Source organism: Belonocnema kinseyi, chromosome 1 (assembly GCF_010883055.1).
Source record: "Belonocnema kinseyi isolate 2016_QV_RU_SX_M_011 chromosome 1, B_treatae_v1, whole genome shotgun sequence".
Lineage (NCBI taxonomy): Eukaryota > Metazoa > Arthropoda > Insecta > Hymenoptera > Cynipidae > Belonocnema > Belonocnema kinseyi.
The window spans coordinates 177391526-177410331 of NC_046657.1; the positions used below are offsets into that span (position 1 = coordinate 177391526).

General features: G+C 36.6%; 1 protein-coding gene across 1 annotated transcript in view; it reads left to right on the forward strand.

Annotated features, from left to right (window-relative positions):
* The first annotated feature begins 579 nt into the window (after positions 1–579).
* Positions 580–18806, forward strand: part of LOC117166910 (mitochondrial fission 1 protein) — a 47732-nt gene continuing 29505 nt past the window's right edge. The window contains exon 1 of the mRNA XM_033351401.1: positions 580–808. Within this exon, the coding sequence (XP_033207292.1) occupies positions 764–808 (45 nt within the window). The 5' untranslated portion in view covers positions 580–763. The remainder of the gene's footprint in view (positions 809–18806) is intronic.

Sequence of the window (18806 nt, forward strand, 5' to 3'; positions counted from 1 at the left end):
GAGCTGCTTACAGCGCTCCAAGTGGCTCTTGGCAAACTATATCGATTGGTGCTTTCTACGGGGAGCGGTGGGTAGAGGGGAAGTGACTTTTTTCGCCGGACGTGCCGTCTACATTTATGGCGGGCAACTAAGCCCGCACCGCACCTACGCTTATTATATCTTTGAACTGCGCCCTTAAAACTCTATTTGTGACCCGTCTAAAATACATGGAGTGCTACAACCAGTGATCCCAACTTTGGCATGTTGAGCTACTGAGTTTGTCTGGCGCAGCAGCCTTCATTGGTCGCCGTTGGCGCACGATTCAAACTGGGTATAATTAACAACTATGGAAATTGAAATAGATAGTTTTTATAAATTGCACACAATTATCAGAAAAAAAGTAATTTGTGATTTTAACCTTACATTACAAATTAGGTAATTTTTTATATTCATGTGAAATTTATAATAATTATCTATTTTAATTTCAATAATTGTTAATTATACCCGGTTTAAATCGCGCGCTAACAGCGACCAATGACTGCCGCTGCGCTAGGCAAGCGCAGTAGCTCAACATGCCAAAGATGGGATCACTGGCCGCAAATGTGATTTGATATGTCCATGATCTGTTCCGTAGATCCATGTAGGATTATAGCCATTATAGCAGATTGCGTTTATGTTTTCATAACAGATTGGAAATACTTATTATTTATTTTGTTAATTGATGCATTTTGAGTCACATACACATTAATGTGTAATCTATCCAATTCTTAGGAAGTACTGAATCATGGAAGATGTTTTAGATGAAATTGTTTCTTCAGAAGATTTAAAGGTACTCTTATATTAATTATATGAGTTTAGAATATGGTAAAAACGGTCAATTTATGTCAGGGTTTTATTTCCGTTTTTATATAAAATAAATGAATAAAACTTACAATTCAGATCTTCTCAAAATAATTTATACAGAAAACTTCCATTTTGTCAAGACCGGTTGTCGATATGAGTTTCAAAGCATTCTATCATACACCCAGGTTAACTGTTCCAAGTGCTGTCGTATTAAGCTTCAACCTCACTTTAATCAATTATTTATCTTATTCTATAGTGATATGCCAAGACTTTCATTTGATCTTGAATAATAACGTATTCTATGTATAAAAAAATTGAAAGTACGAGAACCTAACGTAACGTATTAAAAAACTAAAAAGTGAGGCAAAAATAACAAAGTATCTCTTACTACGGTTGAAAAAGAACCTTCAACGTATTACTGCGGATTTAAATGATATGGATTTACGAACATGCGGATTGAATCTAATCTGTATTCGAAGTGAGAAATTGTCGAAGGGCTTTTCACTTCTAAAATCCTTTAGAATCCCGCGAACCACGAATCTTGATAAATCGAAGTAACAATGATTTTTGGAATTATACTGAATTCCAATTCACCTTGGAGATCCTAAATTGTTCAGCGTGACATGCGAGACTTTAGTTCTTTGACTAGTTGCATGAAATTTGTTCCAACCCGTATGGACTCTGCGTGTATCTAAGACTTCCGCCATCTCTCGCAATTCGGATTCTTCAAATCTTTCCAAATTTCAATGACTAAACGGACTTAAGTTGTTTCGGAACGAGTTTCAGGTACAACTTGAAATAAACATCTGAATTTCAAAACTTTCGAGTTAGTAATTACTATTTAGTTATTTATGTATTTTAGTAAAAAGTTATGATTTTTGTAAAAGAAGAAGTATTTACAGCCTGCGTGTTTATCAAATTTCAATAAAAATAAGAAATTTGTTATTAGGTTTTAAACATTATAAGTAAAGAAGATCTTTGATAAAGTTATAGTGAAAAAAAATTGAACAGAATTTAAATATACATAAAGATATACATGATATTTTTAATTATATTTTAAATTAATGATATAAGAGATACACGTATTATAAATACAGGAATTCCCATGTGCATTTGAAAGAGAAAAAAATATTTTGGAAAGTGATTATTACTTGAATTCCTCGAAAATTAAATTATGAAAACTGACATCCAAAATATTTATGTTTGAATTAGTAAGGATTTATTTGCATTAATCTTCTTTACTAAACAAGTTTTAAAAACGTTTGTTTAATGTTAGGAAGCGACAGATGTACAAAAAGTATAAACAATTTCATTAAGAATTATCTAATTTTAGACAATTCTCCAAGTTATTTGAAGAAAATGTAACATGACACACTTTTTTTGAACTTTTGAATTTCATATTTTTCATTACTCTCAAGCAAAAGAAAAAAAATCGGGACGTATATGTTCGCAGAAATTTCATTTTAGAATTGATAATTGACGAATAAATGAGACTCACAATTTCTAGACAATAATTATATTTTATTTAAACTTAGAATGAAGTCGAAACGTTAAACATTTTAATGTTATTTATTAAACTTATCGAATTTTTTTAGTAGGCACCATTCTCCAATATAAATTTGATTACATTTTTCGGCAAAAGTTTCAGATGTTTAATATTAGTCATTGTGCCATTTTGAGTACATCCTGAGTTATGCATTCTGCAGCCTGTCACTAGTAACTTTTGATAAACATTTACTTACCCTGACGATGAAAACGCACTGAAAAAGCTATGAAACAGCACGGGTGAGTGCTGTTTCTTCGGCACTACCTGTACCGCTAGTTTTCTATATCTGAGTTCCTCTTCAAGTGTCCATTTAAATGTTTAAAAGGCTATTTTCACCCAATAAATCTAGTCTGTGAGGTCTTTGAAAAGGTTTGTTAGTAGTGTATACTTTAGTGTTATTGAAAATCGGCGTGCTTATGCCTATGTGACTAGGCTACCAAGTAGACCAGCTAAAAGGGATTTCGATTATTTCAGAAATCTAACTTTTTCTTTTGGATGTTTAAAATTGGAATGCATATAACGTATCTCGTAAATGGAATAAGATACGCCAGAACAGGCAACATTCTTTAATTCAACTTCAAAGCAGTATAGTAGTATATAAGTTATAATTATAAATATGTATAATGATGTTAAGCGTGCAAATGCTTAATGAGCTTTTTTGTGTAAGCTCGAAGTCAATCTCTGACTTCGAGCGCTTTATTTGCGTTTATGAGTACAGGTATAGAACTGAGTCTCTCAGAGAGGCGGCGTTTTTTATATGCTTATTAGACGTAGAATGGGGGTGTCAGCTCATAACAACCCCCTTTTTAGACGATGATTTGGGAGTTGGTTGGGTTTTGTATGTAACAATATGGGATTGGTGGACTACGTTATTTTTATTATTGAATAAGTTGATTGTTTTCGGAAAGCATCTCTTAATGCAATCGAGGATACCTAATTTACCTAAAAGTATACAGTGCTCCTAGTCCTAAAGCGGAGTAACCTGAATATTGTCACCATTCTAAACCAGTTTCTTTCCAAGTACTTAGCTTACTGTGGGTGGCAATAGTCTGTAAGATATTTTTAGTGTCGTCTAGGCTAATTCTGGCTTGCTTAAGGGACCTCCCCCATTTTCGGGGTAAAAAATCGATTTCTTTTACTTTCTTATTCGAACCTATAACTCGTTAAGATTATTCCCTGAAAATTTAAAGTCAAAATTTGAAATACTCTTGGAGTTTTAGCCGATGCACGGTAGACGCTTCAGACGGAGGTGAGAGCGCGCGTGACACATGGGCTCGACGCGCAGGTACAGGGTTTCTTCGTCGGTTATTCATAATACCCTCGTCGTAATTCGGTCCCCCTCAGGTTACTATGTGACTACCTGCTTGAATAGTCAGAAGGGATTTTGTATGGACCTGGCATAGCTGATTTAAGGTGAGTAGGTGTTATACACGAAAAATTGCTTCACAAAACTCAAACACATTTTTCTTAAAACAGTGTTTTTACGATTGGCGAGCATTGTAACAAAAAATATTCAACCGATCGGTCTGAAATTTTAATATGTTTTTCTATACATCAATAGTTACGACTTATATTATGAAGAAGATAGATAAAGATCTTTAATTTTCATCTTGATTTTTAACTGAAAAAATTGGATTTTTGAAAAATCAAATCAAAAGGTCCACCATTTTGTAAACTTTTGCTTGAAATAAATTATCATAGTCTATTTCCTAGCCAAACATATACTCTTTCTAATCCCGTTTGATTTTTTGTTTGCAGATGTTCCAGTCACTTGCAATCATGCCCGCAATTAAAAAAGTGAACTTTTCGTTGTCCGCAAGAAACAGCTATAAAATCTTGATAAAAAAATTATGTCAAAATTTTGTCTTGTTTTTAAAGTTTTAAATTACATGTATGAAAATATCCAAACCTATGAAGTCGGTTTTTGTTCACATACCAGCCCATTAAAAATGGCAAAATTTAGAAATCCAGGGGGGGGGGGGTACCCTTAAGTTGTTCGTGTGATATTTGTTTTGTAAGTTGCACTAACTTCGTTATAATTTGTCAAGATCTTTCTGTTCAAAATTTATCTCATATGTTACATTTAGCCATTGCGTCATACGAGTTTCATATGATTTTTCTAATTCTAGGGTATCGTTTCTTTCAGCATCTTAGGTATTAAAATTTGGGGATGTACTATCCCGTGCTTTCCGTCATTTGTGGTGCTTATCGCTGTTTCAATATCCTCGTTTGTTTCATCTAATAGTATTGCTGCTAATACCAATTTAGAGTTGATTAAACTATCCTTTGTTGCAGCATTCAGTCCGTAAGTGATATTCTTTACCAACTGTCTTTCGGCAGTCTCCTTGGTAGCTATCCATTTATGGTCCGTTGACGAAGAGTCTAAGATTAATTTGAGTATTTTTGTGTGATTTCACAGGATGCTAGATATGTTTTATTAGCTTTACAAGTTGTGTCGCATTCAGTGTTAATTTACTTCATATCACATTCGCTCAATGTTCCGTACAGAATTTTGGATATATCGCTCACAAAATTCACTAATTCACTTTTTGACGTTGTTTGCGTAATAATTTGTGTAGGATACTGTTTTTACTAGTAAGTCTATTGTAGCATCTCCTAATTAATTGGACTTCATAATTAGGTGTGCATTTTTGGTTAGAGGCTAATTCTGCCATGGTAGTGGTGGTGTCGATGGCTTTAATCCGATTTTTGTTGGATGTCATATTGATAGCTATAACCATTTTCCACTTTTCATGAAAAAAGTATACTTTAGAGATTTCCTCGATGTAGACATTTATTCAATTTTCCGAGTGTGTAGTTAGCACTGATGATTGGTGCTAGGGTTAGTAGGAAGGTCCAGAAGGGTGCCACTATCGTCTATGAAATAGGGCATTGTTTGATTGATATGAATGCGGATAATTTTGTCCTTATTTTTTATTCGCAAATTATTATTGTTTAAGTAGTCCATAACTTCAAAACGGCCTTCCCAAGAGGGTCTTGTTTGTTAGACTTAGTGTTGTTAATAATTTTTACTGGGTCTCCTTGTCTGTGTAGTGATATTTTCGTCGAATATTTTCTTTGTTTTGTCTATTTCTATTCTTTTTCTATCTCATCGTAGGTTTTCTTCGTGTTTTTTCCACTTTCTCACTAGTAACGGATACATCAGGGTTGGTGAACACGCTACCGATGATGGTATGTTAGCTTCCCTTCCAAACATAAGTTCAAAGGGTTAAAATCCAGTTGTTTGATTTTTCATGGTATTGATAGCAAAAGTTGATAAATTTTTAATTGTCATCCCATCCATTATTTTATTTTGAGATGCTTGTTTTGATTAATGCTTCTTGAAACTGTTGCATCATTTCTGATAGAAAGTTTTTCCCTGGTCTTTTAGGATTGTTTTCGAGGCTCCGAAGATGTAGATGTAGTTATCGAGCAACCCTTCTATTATTGAACTAGATGTCTCATTAGCCATCGGGATTAACATCAAGTTGACAGATGGGACATGTTTCGAAGTACCTTCAAAGCCTTCATCCATACCTATCCATTGCCCTATTTTCTTCGGAATTTCAATATTATTCTCTTCTCCAAGATGTTCCACATGCGCTTCTTTAATGCTATTAGTTTTTTTTTTGTTTTGTTAATTCTCGGATATTGTTAAAGCATAGGGGAAATCCTAAATGGAGATACAAGTTCGATAAGTATTCCATCATTTCCTGTAACAGTTCCTTATCTATTGGTGTAAAGAGTGGGCCACCGAATATAAACCTTATCAATGTTAGTTTCTTGCTGATGGTTTCATCGATGAACCAGCCTAGTTTCCGTAAGTAATCTTCTTCATTATATTTTGGTATGTCTTCTTTGTTTATTAATTTCCAGAGTTTTCCGAAGTCGTTGTGTCTTGTTTTCAATTTTTCTTGCGTTGGGTTTAATCGCCATGTCATAAAATCATTGTAGAGTTCGGTTTGTTGAGGTGTTTCGGAACCAGAGGGATTGTCTGGATCGTCGTTACTTTCCACTAACTCGCACATGCTTCTGACTGGGATTTTGATTTTCTCTTGCAGTATTTTGTCCATTATTGTTATGCTGATAAATATAAATAAAAGGGTATTTAAATAATAATAAAATGTACATTTAAATTTATTTCTTCTAGATCTAGCTACATTTTTTATTCGAGGCTGTATTTTGATAAAATTAAGCTCAAATACCCTGGTAGCAAGTATGAATTAGCAGTAATTCAAATTTTACATTATATTTTCTGTACTCCAAAAAAGTTTTCCTAATAATATTCAACGTGTTTTAAAGCCAAAATTAACTATTTTTGGAGCCCGCGAAAGGTCTCTCCATAAGATGCTATGTTTTTTGAGACGACTTTAAACAGTGATAATACAAATTTTAACCTGGAAAGAGTCCCTAAAAAGGAATTATGTGAAAGAGGACATATTTCTCCGAAAAAAGGAAACTAATTTTAATGTTTTTTCATCTGATCGATCCAATAGCCGGACTAACCTTAACATATTCAATTTCGTACTTATATTCCTCCAGCCGTAATCGCCAACCTTAAGAGTCGCGAGCTAGGGTCTTTCACATTATGTAACCAAATGAGTGCTCTGTGATCAGTTTGGATTTTGAACTTGTTTCCTAGCAAGTACTGACGTAGCTTTTTCGTTGCCCATACTATAGACAAGAGTTCTTTTTCTGAGGTGCTGTAATTTTTTTCTGCTTTATTAAGGGTTCTGCTAATAAATAAGCAAGAGTGTCCGACTTGGGATAGCACTGCGCTTAATCCTTGATTCGATGCGTCGGTTGTTAAAGTGAAACATTCTTTAAACTGGGGAACCTTAATACTGGTGATGTTGTTAATGCGTTTTTTAATTTTTCAAAAGCTTCACACTTTAGAGCCCAATCAAAACTTGTGTCCTTCTAAGTTAATCTGGTGAGTAGTCTAGCTATAGAATAAAAGTTCTTTATGAACTTCCTATAATGTCCAGTTAATCCTAGGAATGATTGCACGTCTTTAGGTGTTTTTCACCTGCTTGAATTCCTGAATTACCTTGATCTTAATAGGGTTTCGCATAACTCCTTCCGCGGCAATCAGGTGGCCTAGGTATCATAATTCTGGGCATAGGTACTCGCATTTTAATGATTTTAATTTCAAGCCTAACTTTTTTATTCTTTCCAGGACAATCACTACATTTTTGTTACGTTCTTCTAATGTTTTTTTCTAATATTACCATATCATCAATGTAAACGAAACATTCTTTCCCAATTAGTTCTCTGAACGCATTGTCCATCATAGGTTGAAAGATAGCGGGTGCGTTTTTAAACTAAATAGAATCCTATTATATTCGAAATGCCCTTGCATATTAGAGAAAGCTGTATATTTTTTGCACTCTTCCTTCATGGGGACTTAGCGGACCCCTGCCCTAAGGTCGAAGACTGCGAAACACTTTGCATTTCCAAACTGGTTGAGGATATCATCTATTACCGGGAGAGGGTATGCGCCCTGGTCGGTGTCTTTATTAAGCTGGAGGTAATCTACTACCATTCTAAGCTTTCCTCCTTTTATAGGGACTATCTATAGTGGGGAGTTGAAAGATGATTGGGACTCTCTTATTATACCTTTTTTTCGTAATTCACTTGTTTCTTTAAGTGCGAATTCCTTGTGTTTTTTTGGGTAGTTTATGGGATCGTAGGTTGATAAATTTTCCGGAGTTCATAATTATTTCGTGTTCAGTTAGATTTGTACAGGGTACACTTGTACAGCGTCTAAAGTAAAAACTTCTGAATATTGAATCACGACTTCCTTTATGCGTACTCTAATTACTGGTTCGATATGTTTTAGGTTCAGGAAATGCTGAAGGTTTTCCAGTCTTTTGCAGTAATTGGACAAGATTATTGTATATTGTGTATAGTCGGTCAGGAATTTCTTTTTGATTTTCTATCCAAAAACTTGATTTTCTTCGTTGCGTACGTTGATTTTACAGATTTTTGTTGAGTTTCCTGGTAGATAATCCTCCTCGAAATGTAATGGTAGTTTCAATTTGTCGATTATCAAATAAGATTTTTTTATAGTATATCTGGGGTATTTGTGGAAGAATGACAATCCTCTTATTCCATCTACTAATAATGGGAAGTTTTCTTCTACTATGTGGAATAGTTGTTTTTCCCCAAAATAATGTAGATAAGTTTCTTCCGTCGTTTCGTGGTGATCGTCACCCATTGAGAATTTTTTATGGAACTTAAATGTTTTTTGGTCGGGCTGTAAATGATTTCTCTTAATTATGTTGGTTGCTGCTCCGCTATCTATTAATAATTTGTATATGGATCCGTCACTTCTTCTACCGTGTATTGATTGTAATTTTCCGGATAATTTAGATATTCTGCTTGGTCCTCGTAATTGATTTGATTCTGAATTTCCTCCTTTGTCATCTCCATTTTGTAAACATTCTTCCTTCTTGGGGTTTGTATCGCGTACATGAGGTCCTTATAGGCGTCTCTAAAAAGAAGGCTAAAAGTTTGAAGTGTGTTTCCTCCTTGTCTAATTGCGTCCAGTTTAGCTCGGCACAATTCAATCGAGCTTTGTAGTCCAAGGAATGTTTCTAAAGCTGAGTATAATTCGTCGTAACTTCCTATTGCGATGTGTCGTATGTCTTGTTTGGCGTGGACTCTAATTTTTTCAGCTACTACAAAGTCGAGAAGTAAGTCTGGATTGTCACACCGTAAACGCTGGCAACATGGGAGTGATTATAGATGCTACTCTAGCGCGCAGCTCATTGAGTCGTTCCGTTGACATACTTCTTGGTAGGGTTGGATTTTTAGGTGCAGTTTACTGATAGATTGGTTGGTTAATTTCTAATATCGGAAGATCATTCGGTGTATTTTTTGCAACTTGTTTAATTTTCTGTCTCCTGTTGTGATTTTCGTCTTCTTCCATTATGAAATTCTCGAGTCTAAACTCTTGCATTTCCAATCGCAGTTGCTTGATGGGATCCAGATTTAATAAGGAATCCGGTGCTGTGTTCGTCGGAGATTGTGCTCGTCGGAGATTGAGTATCGTCAATCGCATACGCTACACTGTTGTTTTTTCGATACTTTGCGTATGTCAGCGTGAAGTGTATCAGTATTGTGTCTGTTACCTGATGCGCGTGATTACGGTTTGCTATCGATATTTAGTCTTTTAATACAGTGGAATGCAATGATATCAATACACATGATTACCGTTTGCTCTAGGCATTTAGTCTTTTAATACAGTGGAATGCAAGGATATCGTCTATTAAAATTTCCCTGATTCCAAACAAAGGGTTTCTATTATTGTTGAGGAAAGGCAATGCTCTGGAGCACCAGGAGTATACCTTACCGAAATTGCAAAACTTTGACTCGCTTAAACGTGAAAATGACTTTGATTTCACGTTAGTCTCCTTCCTCAGGCAGCAAGGAGGACTTATTCTCTTTGCAATTCAGCACGGTGTCCGGGAAGGGAAAAAAAGTTTACCTGAAAACGCAAGAAAATCTGGATAAGAGGTTTTGTTAGCTATTATTTTTATAAACAAAATCTTAATAATTTAATATCTTGCTATATAATTCTTGCTATATACTTATCATCTCTTTACATTTTTACAATAATCCTAAATATATTTACATCAAATTAATAATACAATATATTGAATATGAGTTTTCACAGCTCTAAAAGTATTTACACAAGCGTCCCACAAAAATGTGTGATACCAGAACTACACATAATGCAAAGAATAGTCAACCGTCTTTTTTTCTAATGGTTTAGTACGCCTGGTTGGTCGGAAAAAAGAGTTATCTTGGCCTAAAAGTCTAAATATTGTTACTGAGAATTACCATGGCGAAGAATTTGATAGAAACGATTGCAGATGACTTTTAAAAAATGCTGATGAAATATTTGAATCGAAAATATGTAAAAATGCTGATAACTTCGATTTATTCTAATTATTAAAACATTCAAAGCATTAAATAAAATAGTTGAATGCTGTTTTGAACAAAAAAAAATCGGTGAAAATTTACATGAGCTTATCGAAAGATTTAAAAAAGTTTACACGGAGAAAAATGTATAGTCAAAGTTAACTGGTCAAAATTTAGAGAACGAGACAGTCTTTCTACATGATCGAACGGTGCTTCCAAATTTGTGTCGACATGGTTAAAAAGACTCTTATTTGATCGCCAGTCTAACTTTCCTAAGAACATCAGACTCACTATCAGGGTTAACTAAGGTATCCTTTTCGGGATGATCAATACGCACATATTGTTTCCACTCATTTCGAACATCCATGAATGAGCAGATGAGCCATCGCGTATGGTCAATTCCTTGATTTTTGCGCGTCAATCATGTGCGTGAAAATTTAAAGGATATCGCTAATTGGATCCAATTAGCATAACGGACTTGTAGAACGCGTGGTGCCAAAGTGCTATCCGTTAAAAAAAGAACGTTTTTACCCACTTTTGCCGTGCAAAGTGAGTGCTTCTATTGAGGATTCATTTAAAATATCTTATCCTGTATGTACCTGTTTTAAATACGATCCAGTCGAATGTTTGAGAAAATCAGATCGTTGTTAACCTGGATTTGGGCCCTGGCCGACGACTGGTCGCCGTTCTTCCAAGCTTTGTTACGCAGATGCGTCTTCCGCCTGATTACGGGCCTCGTTCAATTTTGGAATTTCGAAAAACAGAGTTCTACTCTGTCTAGTGGCTACTTAATTCACGAGAATACTTAATTCACGAGAGCTACTTAAGTCACGAGAATTGCTTTATAAGATTTCTCTATTCTATCCGTGGATACAGAAATCGAAAGAGCAATCCTGACAGGATCGCCAAAATGTTCAGCGTGAAAATGCTTAATGAACTTCTTTGTCTAAGCTCAAAGTCAATCTCTCACTTCGAGCGTTAATGAATTCATTTCAAAATTTTTTTTCGCCATAACTATTTTCATGCAATTCAGCCTAAGATTGAAGAGGCAAAGGGAATTTTAATTATACTTGTTTTTAAATTAAACATGAACTAAAGTAATTTCAAGCTAACAAATAATCGTTGTTAAAAATGATTTATAAAATCGAGGAAAATATTTTATCGTTACATACAACTGGTTTTTTTTTCTAAAGAACTTAAGGTGAACTTTTAAAATAAATATTTTAAAATTTTCATTGTTTATTTAACAGTAGATTTTACAGTTTAATGTTCGTCAAGCAACAAGTTCTGTTGATTTTATACAGTTTTAATCTATTTATAATAAAGACCGCGCTTTTGCGGCGTCATTTTATTAATTAAAGTGCTGTGATTTTAATTGACTTGAAACGCATGTCTCCCTACCAGAATTGATCAGTCGTGACATTGTTCAGTCGTTTTTCAGTGTTCAAATCGTTGGTCCTGTCGAGCCAGATTTTCTGATTCATTGATTCAGTTCTTGTGCGAGGACTTCGCACAAATTCTGGTAGAGCTTGTTAGAGTCAAACTAAATTAGTATCTTGTGACTTTTTGACTGAATGTGCAGTGTGCAGCGTCAGTGCATTGTGACTTAAACAGTATTTTAAATGTGAACGTTTTGTGACCGTTATTAGTGAGATGCTTTCATAACGTGTTTAATTTATGGTAAAGTATAAATGAGTGTCTGTGTCTAAGGAACTATTAAATTAGATGCATTTTTTCGATTCCGGAAGGATTTTCTCAATTTTTCGAGAAGCTTTACAGGCAAATGTCTATGGATTTCGTAACCTTTACACAGGTTTGAAAGATAGGTGAGTATTGGGTTGTCAAATTTCAAGAATTAAAGACTGGAAATGACTTTTAAACATTACTTCAACGAACTCGGAATTTATTTTTTTTTATTTTTTAAATATTGTATTCGAGGATTTTTATTTCATCGTATGCCGAGTGTTTTTCGTTCATAATGTCTATTTCTAGTTACTTTTTAGAGCAAACCGAGCTTTGCTCTTGGATCCAAACTGCTTTTGAAAATACTCAAAAATTAAAGCAGATCACTAAAGGAACTGTGGTCTCAAGACTTTAGTCCTTGGAGAAAAATTGGACGCGTTTTCAGGCTCAACATTGGGAGTTAGTAATGGTTCGCAATCAAAATGCCACGAACCTTTATTTTACTAGCAATTTCTATGCAACTATTGAAGGAGCATATCTAGTCGCGAAGGGAGCCATTATGGAAGAACTGGAAAAACTCTCAAATGACCTTGCTTCTACGTCCATGGATGATTCAGCTCCACAAATTGCTGGATTATCGTAACGATCAATGCCGAAGATTGAATTGCCTTAATTTTCTGGGAATTACACCGAGTGGACAAATTTCAAAGATTTGTTCACATCTTTGGTTCATTTAAGTCCTGCAGTCTCGTCAGTGGAGAAGCTTCATCACTTAAAATTATCACTTAAATTATTATCAGCGTTACTGGAACTTACTTACGGAGCGCGTGGAGAATAAAAAAGTTCTTATCAACTCTCATTTGGCTTAGCTTTTTTCAATTCAGCCAATTAAAAAATTTCTTACAAACCAGGATTCGTACCTTGAAAGTTTTAGATTCTACTGCAAATCAAACAAACTGTAGCAAAACAGAAAGAGTTCATTTTTCAAAGAAAATTGTGTATAAATTGTTTAGGGTCTCATTTATTTCAGAATTGTGCTGCAAAGAACTTGTGACGGATTTGTCAGGCGAAGCATCATACGGCATTTTATGACCCATCTTCAAGCTCAGGACAATCTTCTTCGATGATGTCAACTACGTCTTTAACGCCTCATCAAGCACAATCTACTCATGCTGTTTTAGTAATGCAGATTTCTCAGAAGAAATCACCTTTGGTTCTCCTGACAACAGTAATGGTCAATGTGACTACATCATTTGGTCATACAAAGTGTGTTCGAGCATTTATCGATCAAGGCTCAGAGGTGTCCATAATCTCTGAGTCCCATGCTCAAAGTCTCCAACTCCCTTGTACCAGAGGACCTGTTGTTCTCCAAGGAGTGGGGGAAAGTAAGTCGGACGTCTCGTCGATCAGTTAACGTCGTTGTCTCGCCAAGGTATGATTCGGGCTTTAAACTTCAACTCCGGGCTCTTGCTCTTCCAAAGTTGATTTCTAAATGCCCAGAGCATCAAATTAGTCTTGAGGAATGCCTCATCTCACTGGTCTACAAATTACCGTATCCGAACTTCAGTGGAAGTGCTCCAATTGTTTTAATTTTAGGTGTAGATGCCTATGCAATATTAATTAAACAAGGTCTTCGAAAGGGTCTCCCGGGCACTCCTGTAGCTCAAAATTTCTTTTTCGGGTGGATTCTCTGTGGACCTACAGGCAATACATCACCTTTGGATTTATCTACAGTGAATATGTTTCATTGTTCCAAGAGTGAATAACTTTTTTTTGACCTTCAAAACTTTTGGGAGGATTCAGCAGTCCTTTCCGGACAGCTGAGGAAGAAGAGTGTGAAAAACTTTTCCAAAAGACTCACTATAGGACTAAAGGTGGGAGATACGTCGTGCATCTGCCCATCAAGAAGCGTATGCCAAATTCATGGAGGAATACCATCCACTTCAGCATATGAAGTCCGTCAACAGCCCTGCAGATCCAAGAAGTATCTCGCGGTCATTTTTTCTTCCGCATCATGGAGCTTGGCGTGAACCTAGTTCAAACACGAAACTACGAGTAGTTTTTAATGGTTCTCGACGATCAAGTCGAGGCATTTCATTGAACGAGTGTCTTTATGCAGGGCCAAAATTACAATTAAATATTTCAGACGTCTTGCTGCAGTGGCGTTTTCACTTCATTGTCTTTTCTGCAAATGTCGAAAAAATGTATTGACAGATCATTGTCCATCAAGATGATAAGAATCTCCAACTTATTCTGTGGCGAGAAAGTCAAAATGAGCCCGTGCAAGTATTTCGACTCAGTACTCTCACATATGTTCTGACTTGTGCCCCATTTCTAGCTCTCCGCACCGTTCAGCAGCTTGGTCTTGATGAAGGGGATCGATTTCCCTTGGCTGCTGATGTAATAAAAAATGGCATCTATGTCGATGATGTCTTATCTGGAGCGGATAATTTGGAAGATGCTATTGAATTACACAACTAACTACGTGGTCTCCTCTCGGCGGGCGGCTTGCCGCTCAACAAGTGGAATTCAAACAGTCATGAGATAATGCAGCGCATTCCGGAGGATCTGCACGCGTTATCTCCAGATATATCATGGCAGTCAGAAACATCGGTTTCGATGCTTGGGTTAACTTGGAAACCAAGTACTGATTGTTTTATTTTCCAGTTAGATCTTAGGCCTATTAAAGATATCATCACACAGCGCCTTGTCGTCCGCCAGTCAGCCCAATTATTTGATCCTCTAGGATAGTCGGCACCTGTTATCATTGTCACAAAGATCTTTATCCAGGAACTCTGGAAGCTTGATTTATCCTGAGATGATCCTTTGCCTGAAGGAGCTCGTCATCGCTGGATAAAATATTATGAAGATCTTCCTTGTCTTTCCGCAGTCAGGATACCTCGGTGGATAGGATTTCGTTCGGTGAAGTGCTCTTTCGAACTTCATGGCTTTGCTGACGCTTCTGAAAAAGCATTCGGTGCTGTCGTTTATTGAAAGACAATTTCGCCAAACGGAAATTGTTTTATTGGACTCATTTCTTCAAAGACAAAGGTCGCTCCTGTTCAAACTGTTCCGCTTCCTCGTCTTGAGCCATGTACCCCAGTTTTGTTAGCTCGTCTCGTCGCTCACCTTCAAACTCAACTGCATTTTGATGCTGCTCTACATTTGTGGTCTGATTCTATGAACACACTTCATTGGAATTCAGCTGATCCTACAAGATGGATGGTATATGTCGCGAATCAGGTCTCAGAAATTCAAACGTTCCTTCCTTCAGCAATTTGGCATCACGTTCCGGGTGCAGATAATGCAGCTGACTGTGCTTCTCGCGGGTTGTCAGCTTGCGAACTTTCGCAGTTTTCACTCTGGTCGAATGGCCCCCTGTGGCTTAAAAGACAAGAAGAGTGGCCTTCATCTCTGCTTGGTCCTCCAGAAAACACAGTGGCCAAAGAAGAACGTCGAGTTCCTGTCAACGTAGCAATTCGTGTAATGAAACGTGGGATCTTCTGAGTCGTTATCCATCTTTAGACCAATTACTACGAGTCACTGCTTGGCGTCTTCGTTTTCGTGACGCTTTGAATGTCGTTCTATTATCATTTCTCGGACTTTAGTTGCATTAGATCTTCCAACAGCTCTTTTATTCTGGATTCAGCAAGAACAAAATCGCTATTTTCTTAATTAAATCACCGCTCTAAAAAATAAAATGCAGATTTCTAAGAGTAGCACTCTAATAAAGTTGACTCCGTTTTTTGATGGTCAACATCTTCGTGTCGGAGGTCGCTTAAAGCACTCTCTTTTAACTTATGATGAGAAGCATCCACTGATTTTACCTCCTGAGTCTTTTATCACAACTCTTATCATCCGCGACTGTCACCCTCGCTGTCATCATGGGGTGTCCAACTTACCCTTGGAACGTTATGACAATCTTAGTGGATTCTTTGAGGTCGCAGTTTGGTACGATCATTGATTCATCGGTGCATTAAATGCGTCAGAAACAGAGGAAATACTCAGCAACAGCTAATGAGTGACCTCTCTTCCATCCGTATTACTCCACCTGAACGAGCATTCATGAACACTGGAGTAGAGTATGCTGGCCCCATCAATGTTCGGACCTCCAAAGGACAAGGTCACCATTCCCACAAAGCCTGGATTTGTATTTTCGCCTGTTGTGCCTCCCGCTCAGTTCATCTCGAGTTGGTTTCTGATTACACTGCAGAAGCCTTCATAGCTGCTTATATTCGCTTTATTTCTCGTCGTGGTCTTTGGTGAACGTTCTCTAGTGACGAGGGTACGAATTTTGTGGGAGCAGATCGTCAACTACAGGAAATGTTTTCTGTTGAATCAGCAGAGTTTGCTTCGGTCGCTACATACCTTGCTTCGCATGGTACCCAGTGGAAATTCAATCCTCCTGCAGCACTTCACTTCTGAGGTTTATGGGAAGCTGCAGTTAAGTCGACAAAATTCCATCTTCGTCGAGTCATTGGAAACTCTACATTGATGTTTGAAGAAATGACGACTCTTTTAATACAAATTGAGGTTTGCCTTAATTCTCGGCCTCTCAGAGCTCGGTCAGATGATTCAACAGACGTTTCTGTTCTCCCACCAGGACATTTTTTCATTGGAGGTCCACTGAATGCAGTTCCTGAACCATCGCTTGCAGACGTTCTTCCAAATCGATTGACTCGCTGGCAGTTGATCCAGCAAATGCGTGATCATTTTTGGAATCGCTGGTCAGCTGAATATTTGAAAGAACTTTAACCTCGATCCAAATGGGCTACTTCATCGCCATCCTTACAGATTCCAGTTCTGTTCTCATTCGACATGAGAACCTTCCACCCATTCAATAACCCATGGGTCGGATTCTACAGATTCATCCTGGCAGTGATGGCCTAGTTCGGCTTGTCAATCTCAAGACAAAGACTAGCACACTCGATCGGCCCATCGTTAAATTGTGCCTTCTACCACGTTTATCTTAAGTGCAGTGATTGAGAGCCTATTTCGTCAGGGACGAAAGCGGGCGGAATGTTGTGAATTGGACATTAGTTCACTGTTTTTATGATTTCATTTATTTGTGTTCTTATTTTCTATTTTGTTTGCGTTCTTCGTTCTTGGACTTGTCCTTATACTTGATTTCCGTATTGAGTAATCTCTAAATTTATGTCTAAGCCCATTTTATCGTTTTCGTGCTCTCCTTATCTTACACATAGTCTTGTTGCTCGGTTTCCCAATTTTATTTTCTCGTCTCATTAGTCCGCGTTCGCTAAGCAACAAGTTCTGTTGATTTTATACAGTTCTAATCTATTTATAATAAAGACCGCGCTTTTACGGCGATATTTTATTAATTAAAGTGCTGTGGTTCTAATTGACTTGACCTAAACACGCATGTCTCCCTACTAGAATTGATCATTCGTGACAATGTTCAGTCGTGTTTTAGTATTCAAAATAGTAATAAAAAAATCTTAAAGATGATTATCTTTTACCCAGAAATATTAAAAAATTATTTTCATTTGAAAAACATTTTTTTTAACACTTTCGCCGTGCAATATTTGAATTCTAGGCCAACTGCATAGCTGGCGCCGCCACACGGCCACTGTCAACTCTCATGACAAATATTTCCCACAGCCCTCCAGGAAAGTGGCATGGCTGTCTAAAACTATTCTCTCCTGTCCAGAACAGACTACAGTCAAAATTATTTCTTTTTGAAATTTGAAGCTCAAGGTAAACTTTCTTTATTTTCCTATGCTCACTAACATCTAGCTCTGAAAATTGGGATAAATTACTTTCTTTTAATGAGTCTTTCAATTTACGACGCATCATTTCATATTCTATATCGAGCCGAGATTGTTTTCTTGGTACTCGCCCAAAAGCCTTGGAAACCAGGTCGAACTTATCCGCTACTACAGAAGTGGCAGATATGAGATTCTCGTTCAAAATATCCACATCGTCAACAGTATAAGAAACACCAGGCGAGACTAACATTTGTTCAGTTTATGCCTCCAATGCCGTTTCTCTCCAGACGAATTTATTATCATCAAAAGAGTTATTTAACCCATCATTTGAAGTTCAAATACAATCAGCAATTTTAAAAACCACTGGAAATGGTCTGATAATCTAGGAATCCCTCAAACCAAAAAATCGGAAATCAAACCCGAGGAGTCCGCATAACAAAGAATGAGATCTACTATACTTTTACCCTGATGGCCTATGAAAGTTTATTGTGCTGGTGTATCATTTTCAGGTCTGTCATTTACAAACCACTAAATTGTACCCCTCCAAACAATTTATTAATGCCCCACCTCTTAGGTCGATCTCTTTGTTCAAGGTTAAACGGAAAGGAGAGACTACCACATCCTCGGTTTAAGATTCATCAGTTAACTGATTCAGTTCCCCTATATGAGAGTTAACCCCCCCCCCCCCAACAAAATTGAGATATAAGGATAGTCTGAACAAATTCTAGCAATCAACATCTACAGCGCTTCGACACGAGCCTAGCAACCTAGCGATGGCTTGAAGTAAACATTACCAACAATAAATTTAAAGGCTTGGTGCCAGCAGTGAATAAAAATCCAATTTGAAGTAATGTCTGAAATTTCATAACCGAAATATTTGTATTTGTATTTGTTTTTGAAAAGTTCCTAGGGATAAATAGCCCTATAAGGAACAGGTGTTACGTGTTACAGTTAAAATATGACAGCGATCTATTTGACGATATAATGAAAAATAAGTTTTTAACAAAAGTAAAGAAATAAAATATAGTGTACATAATTAGATGCAGGCTATTAACATAAAAATAATATAAATATACATACGCAAATATACATACTTATCA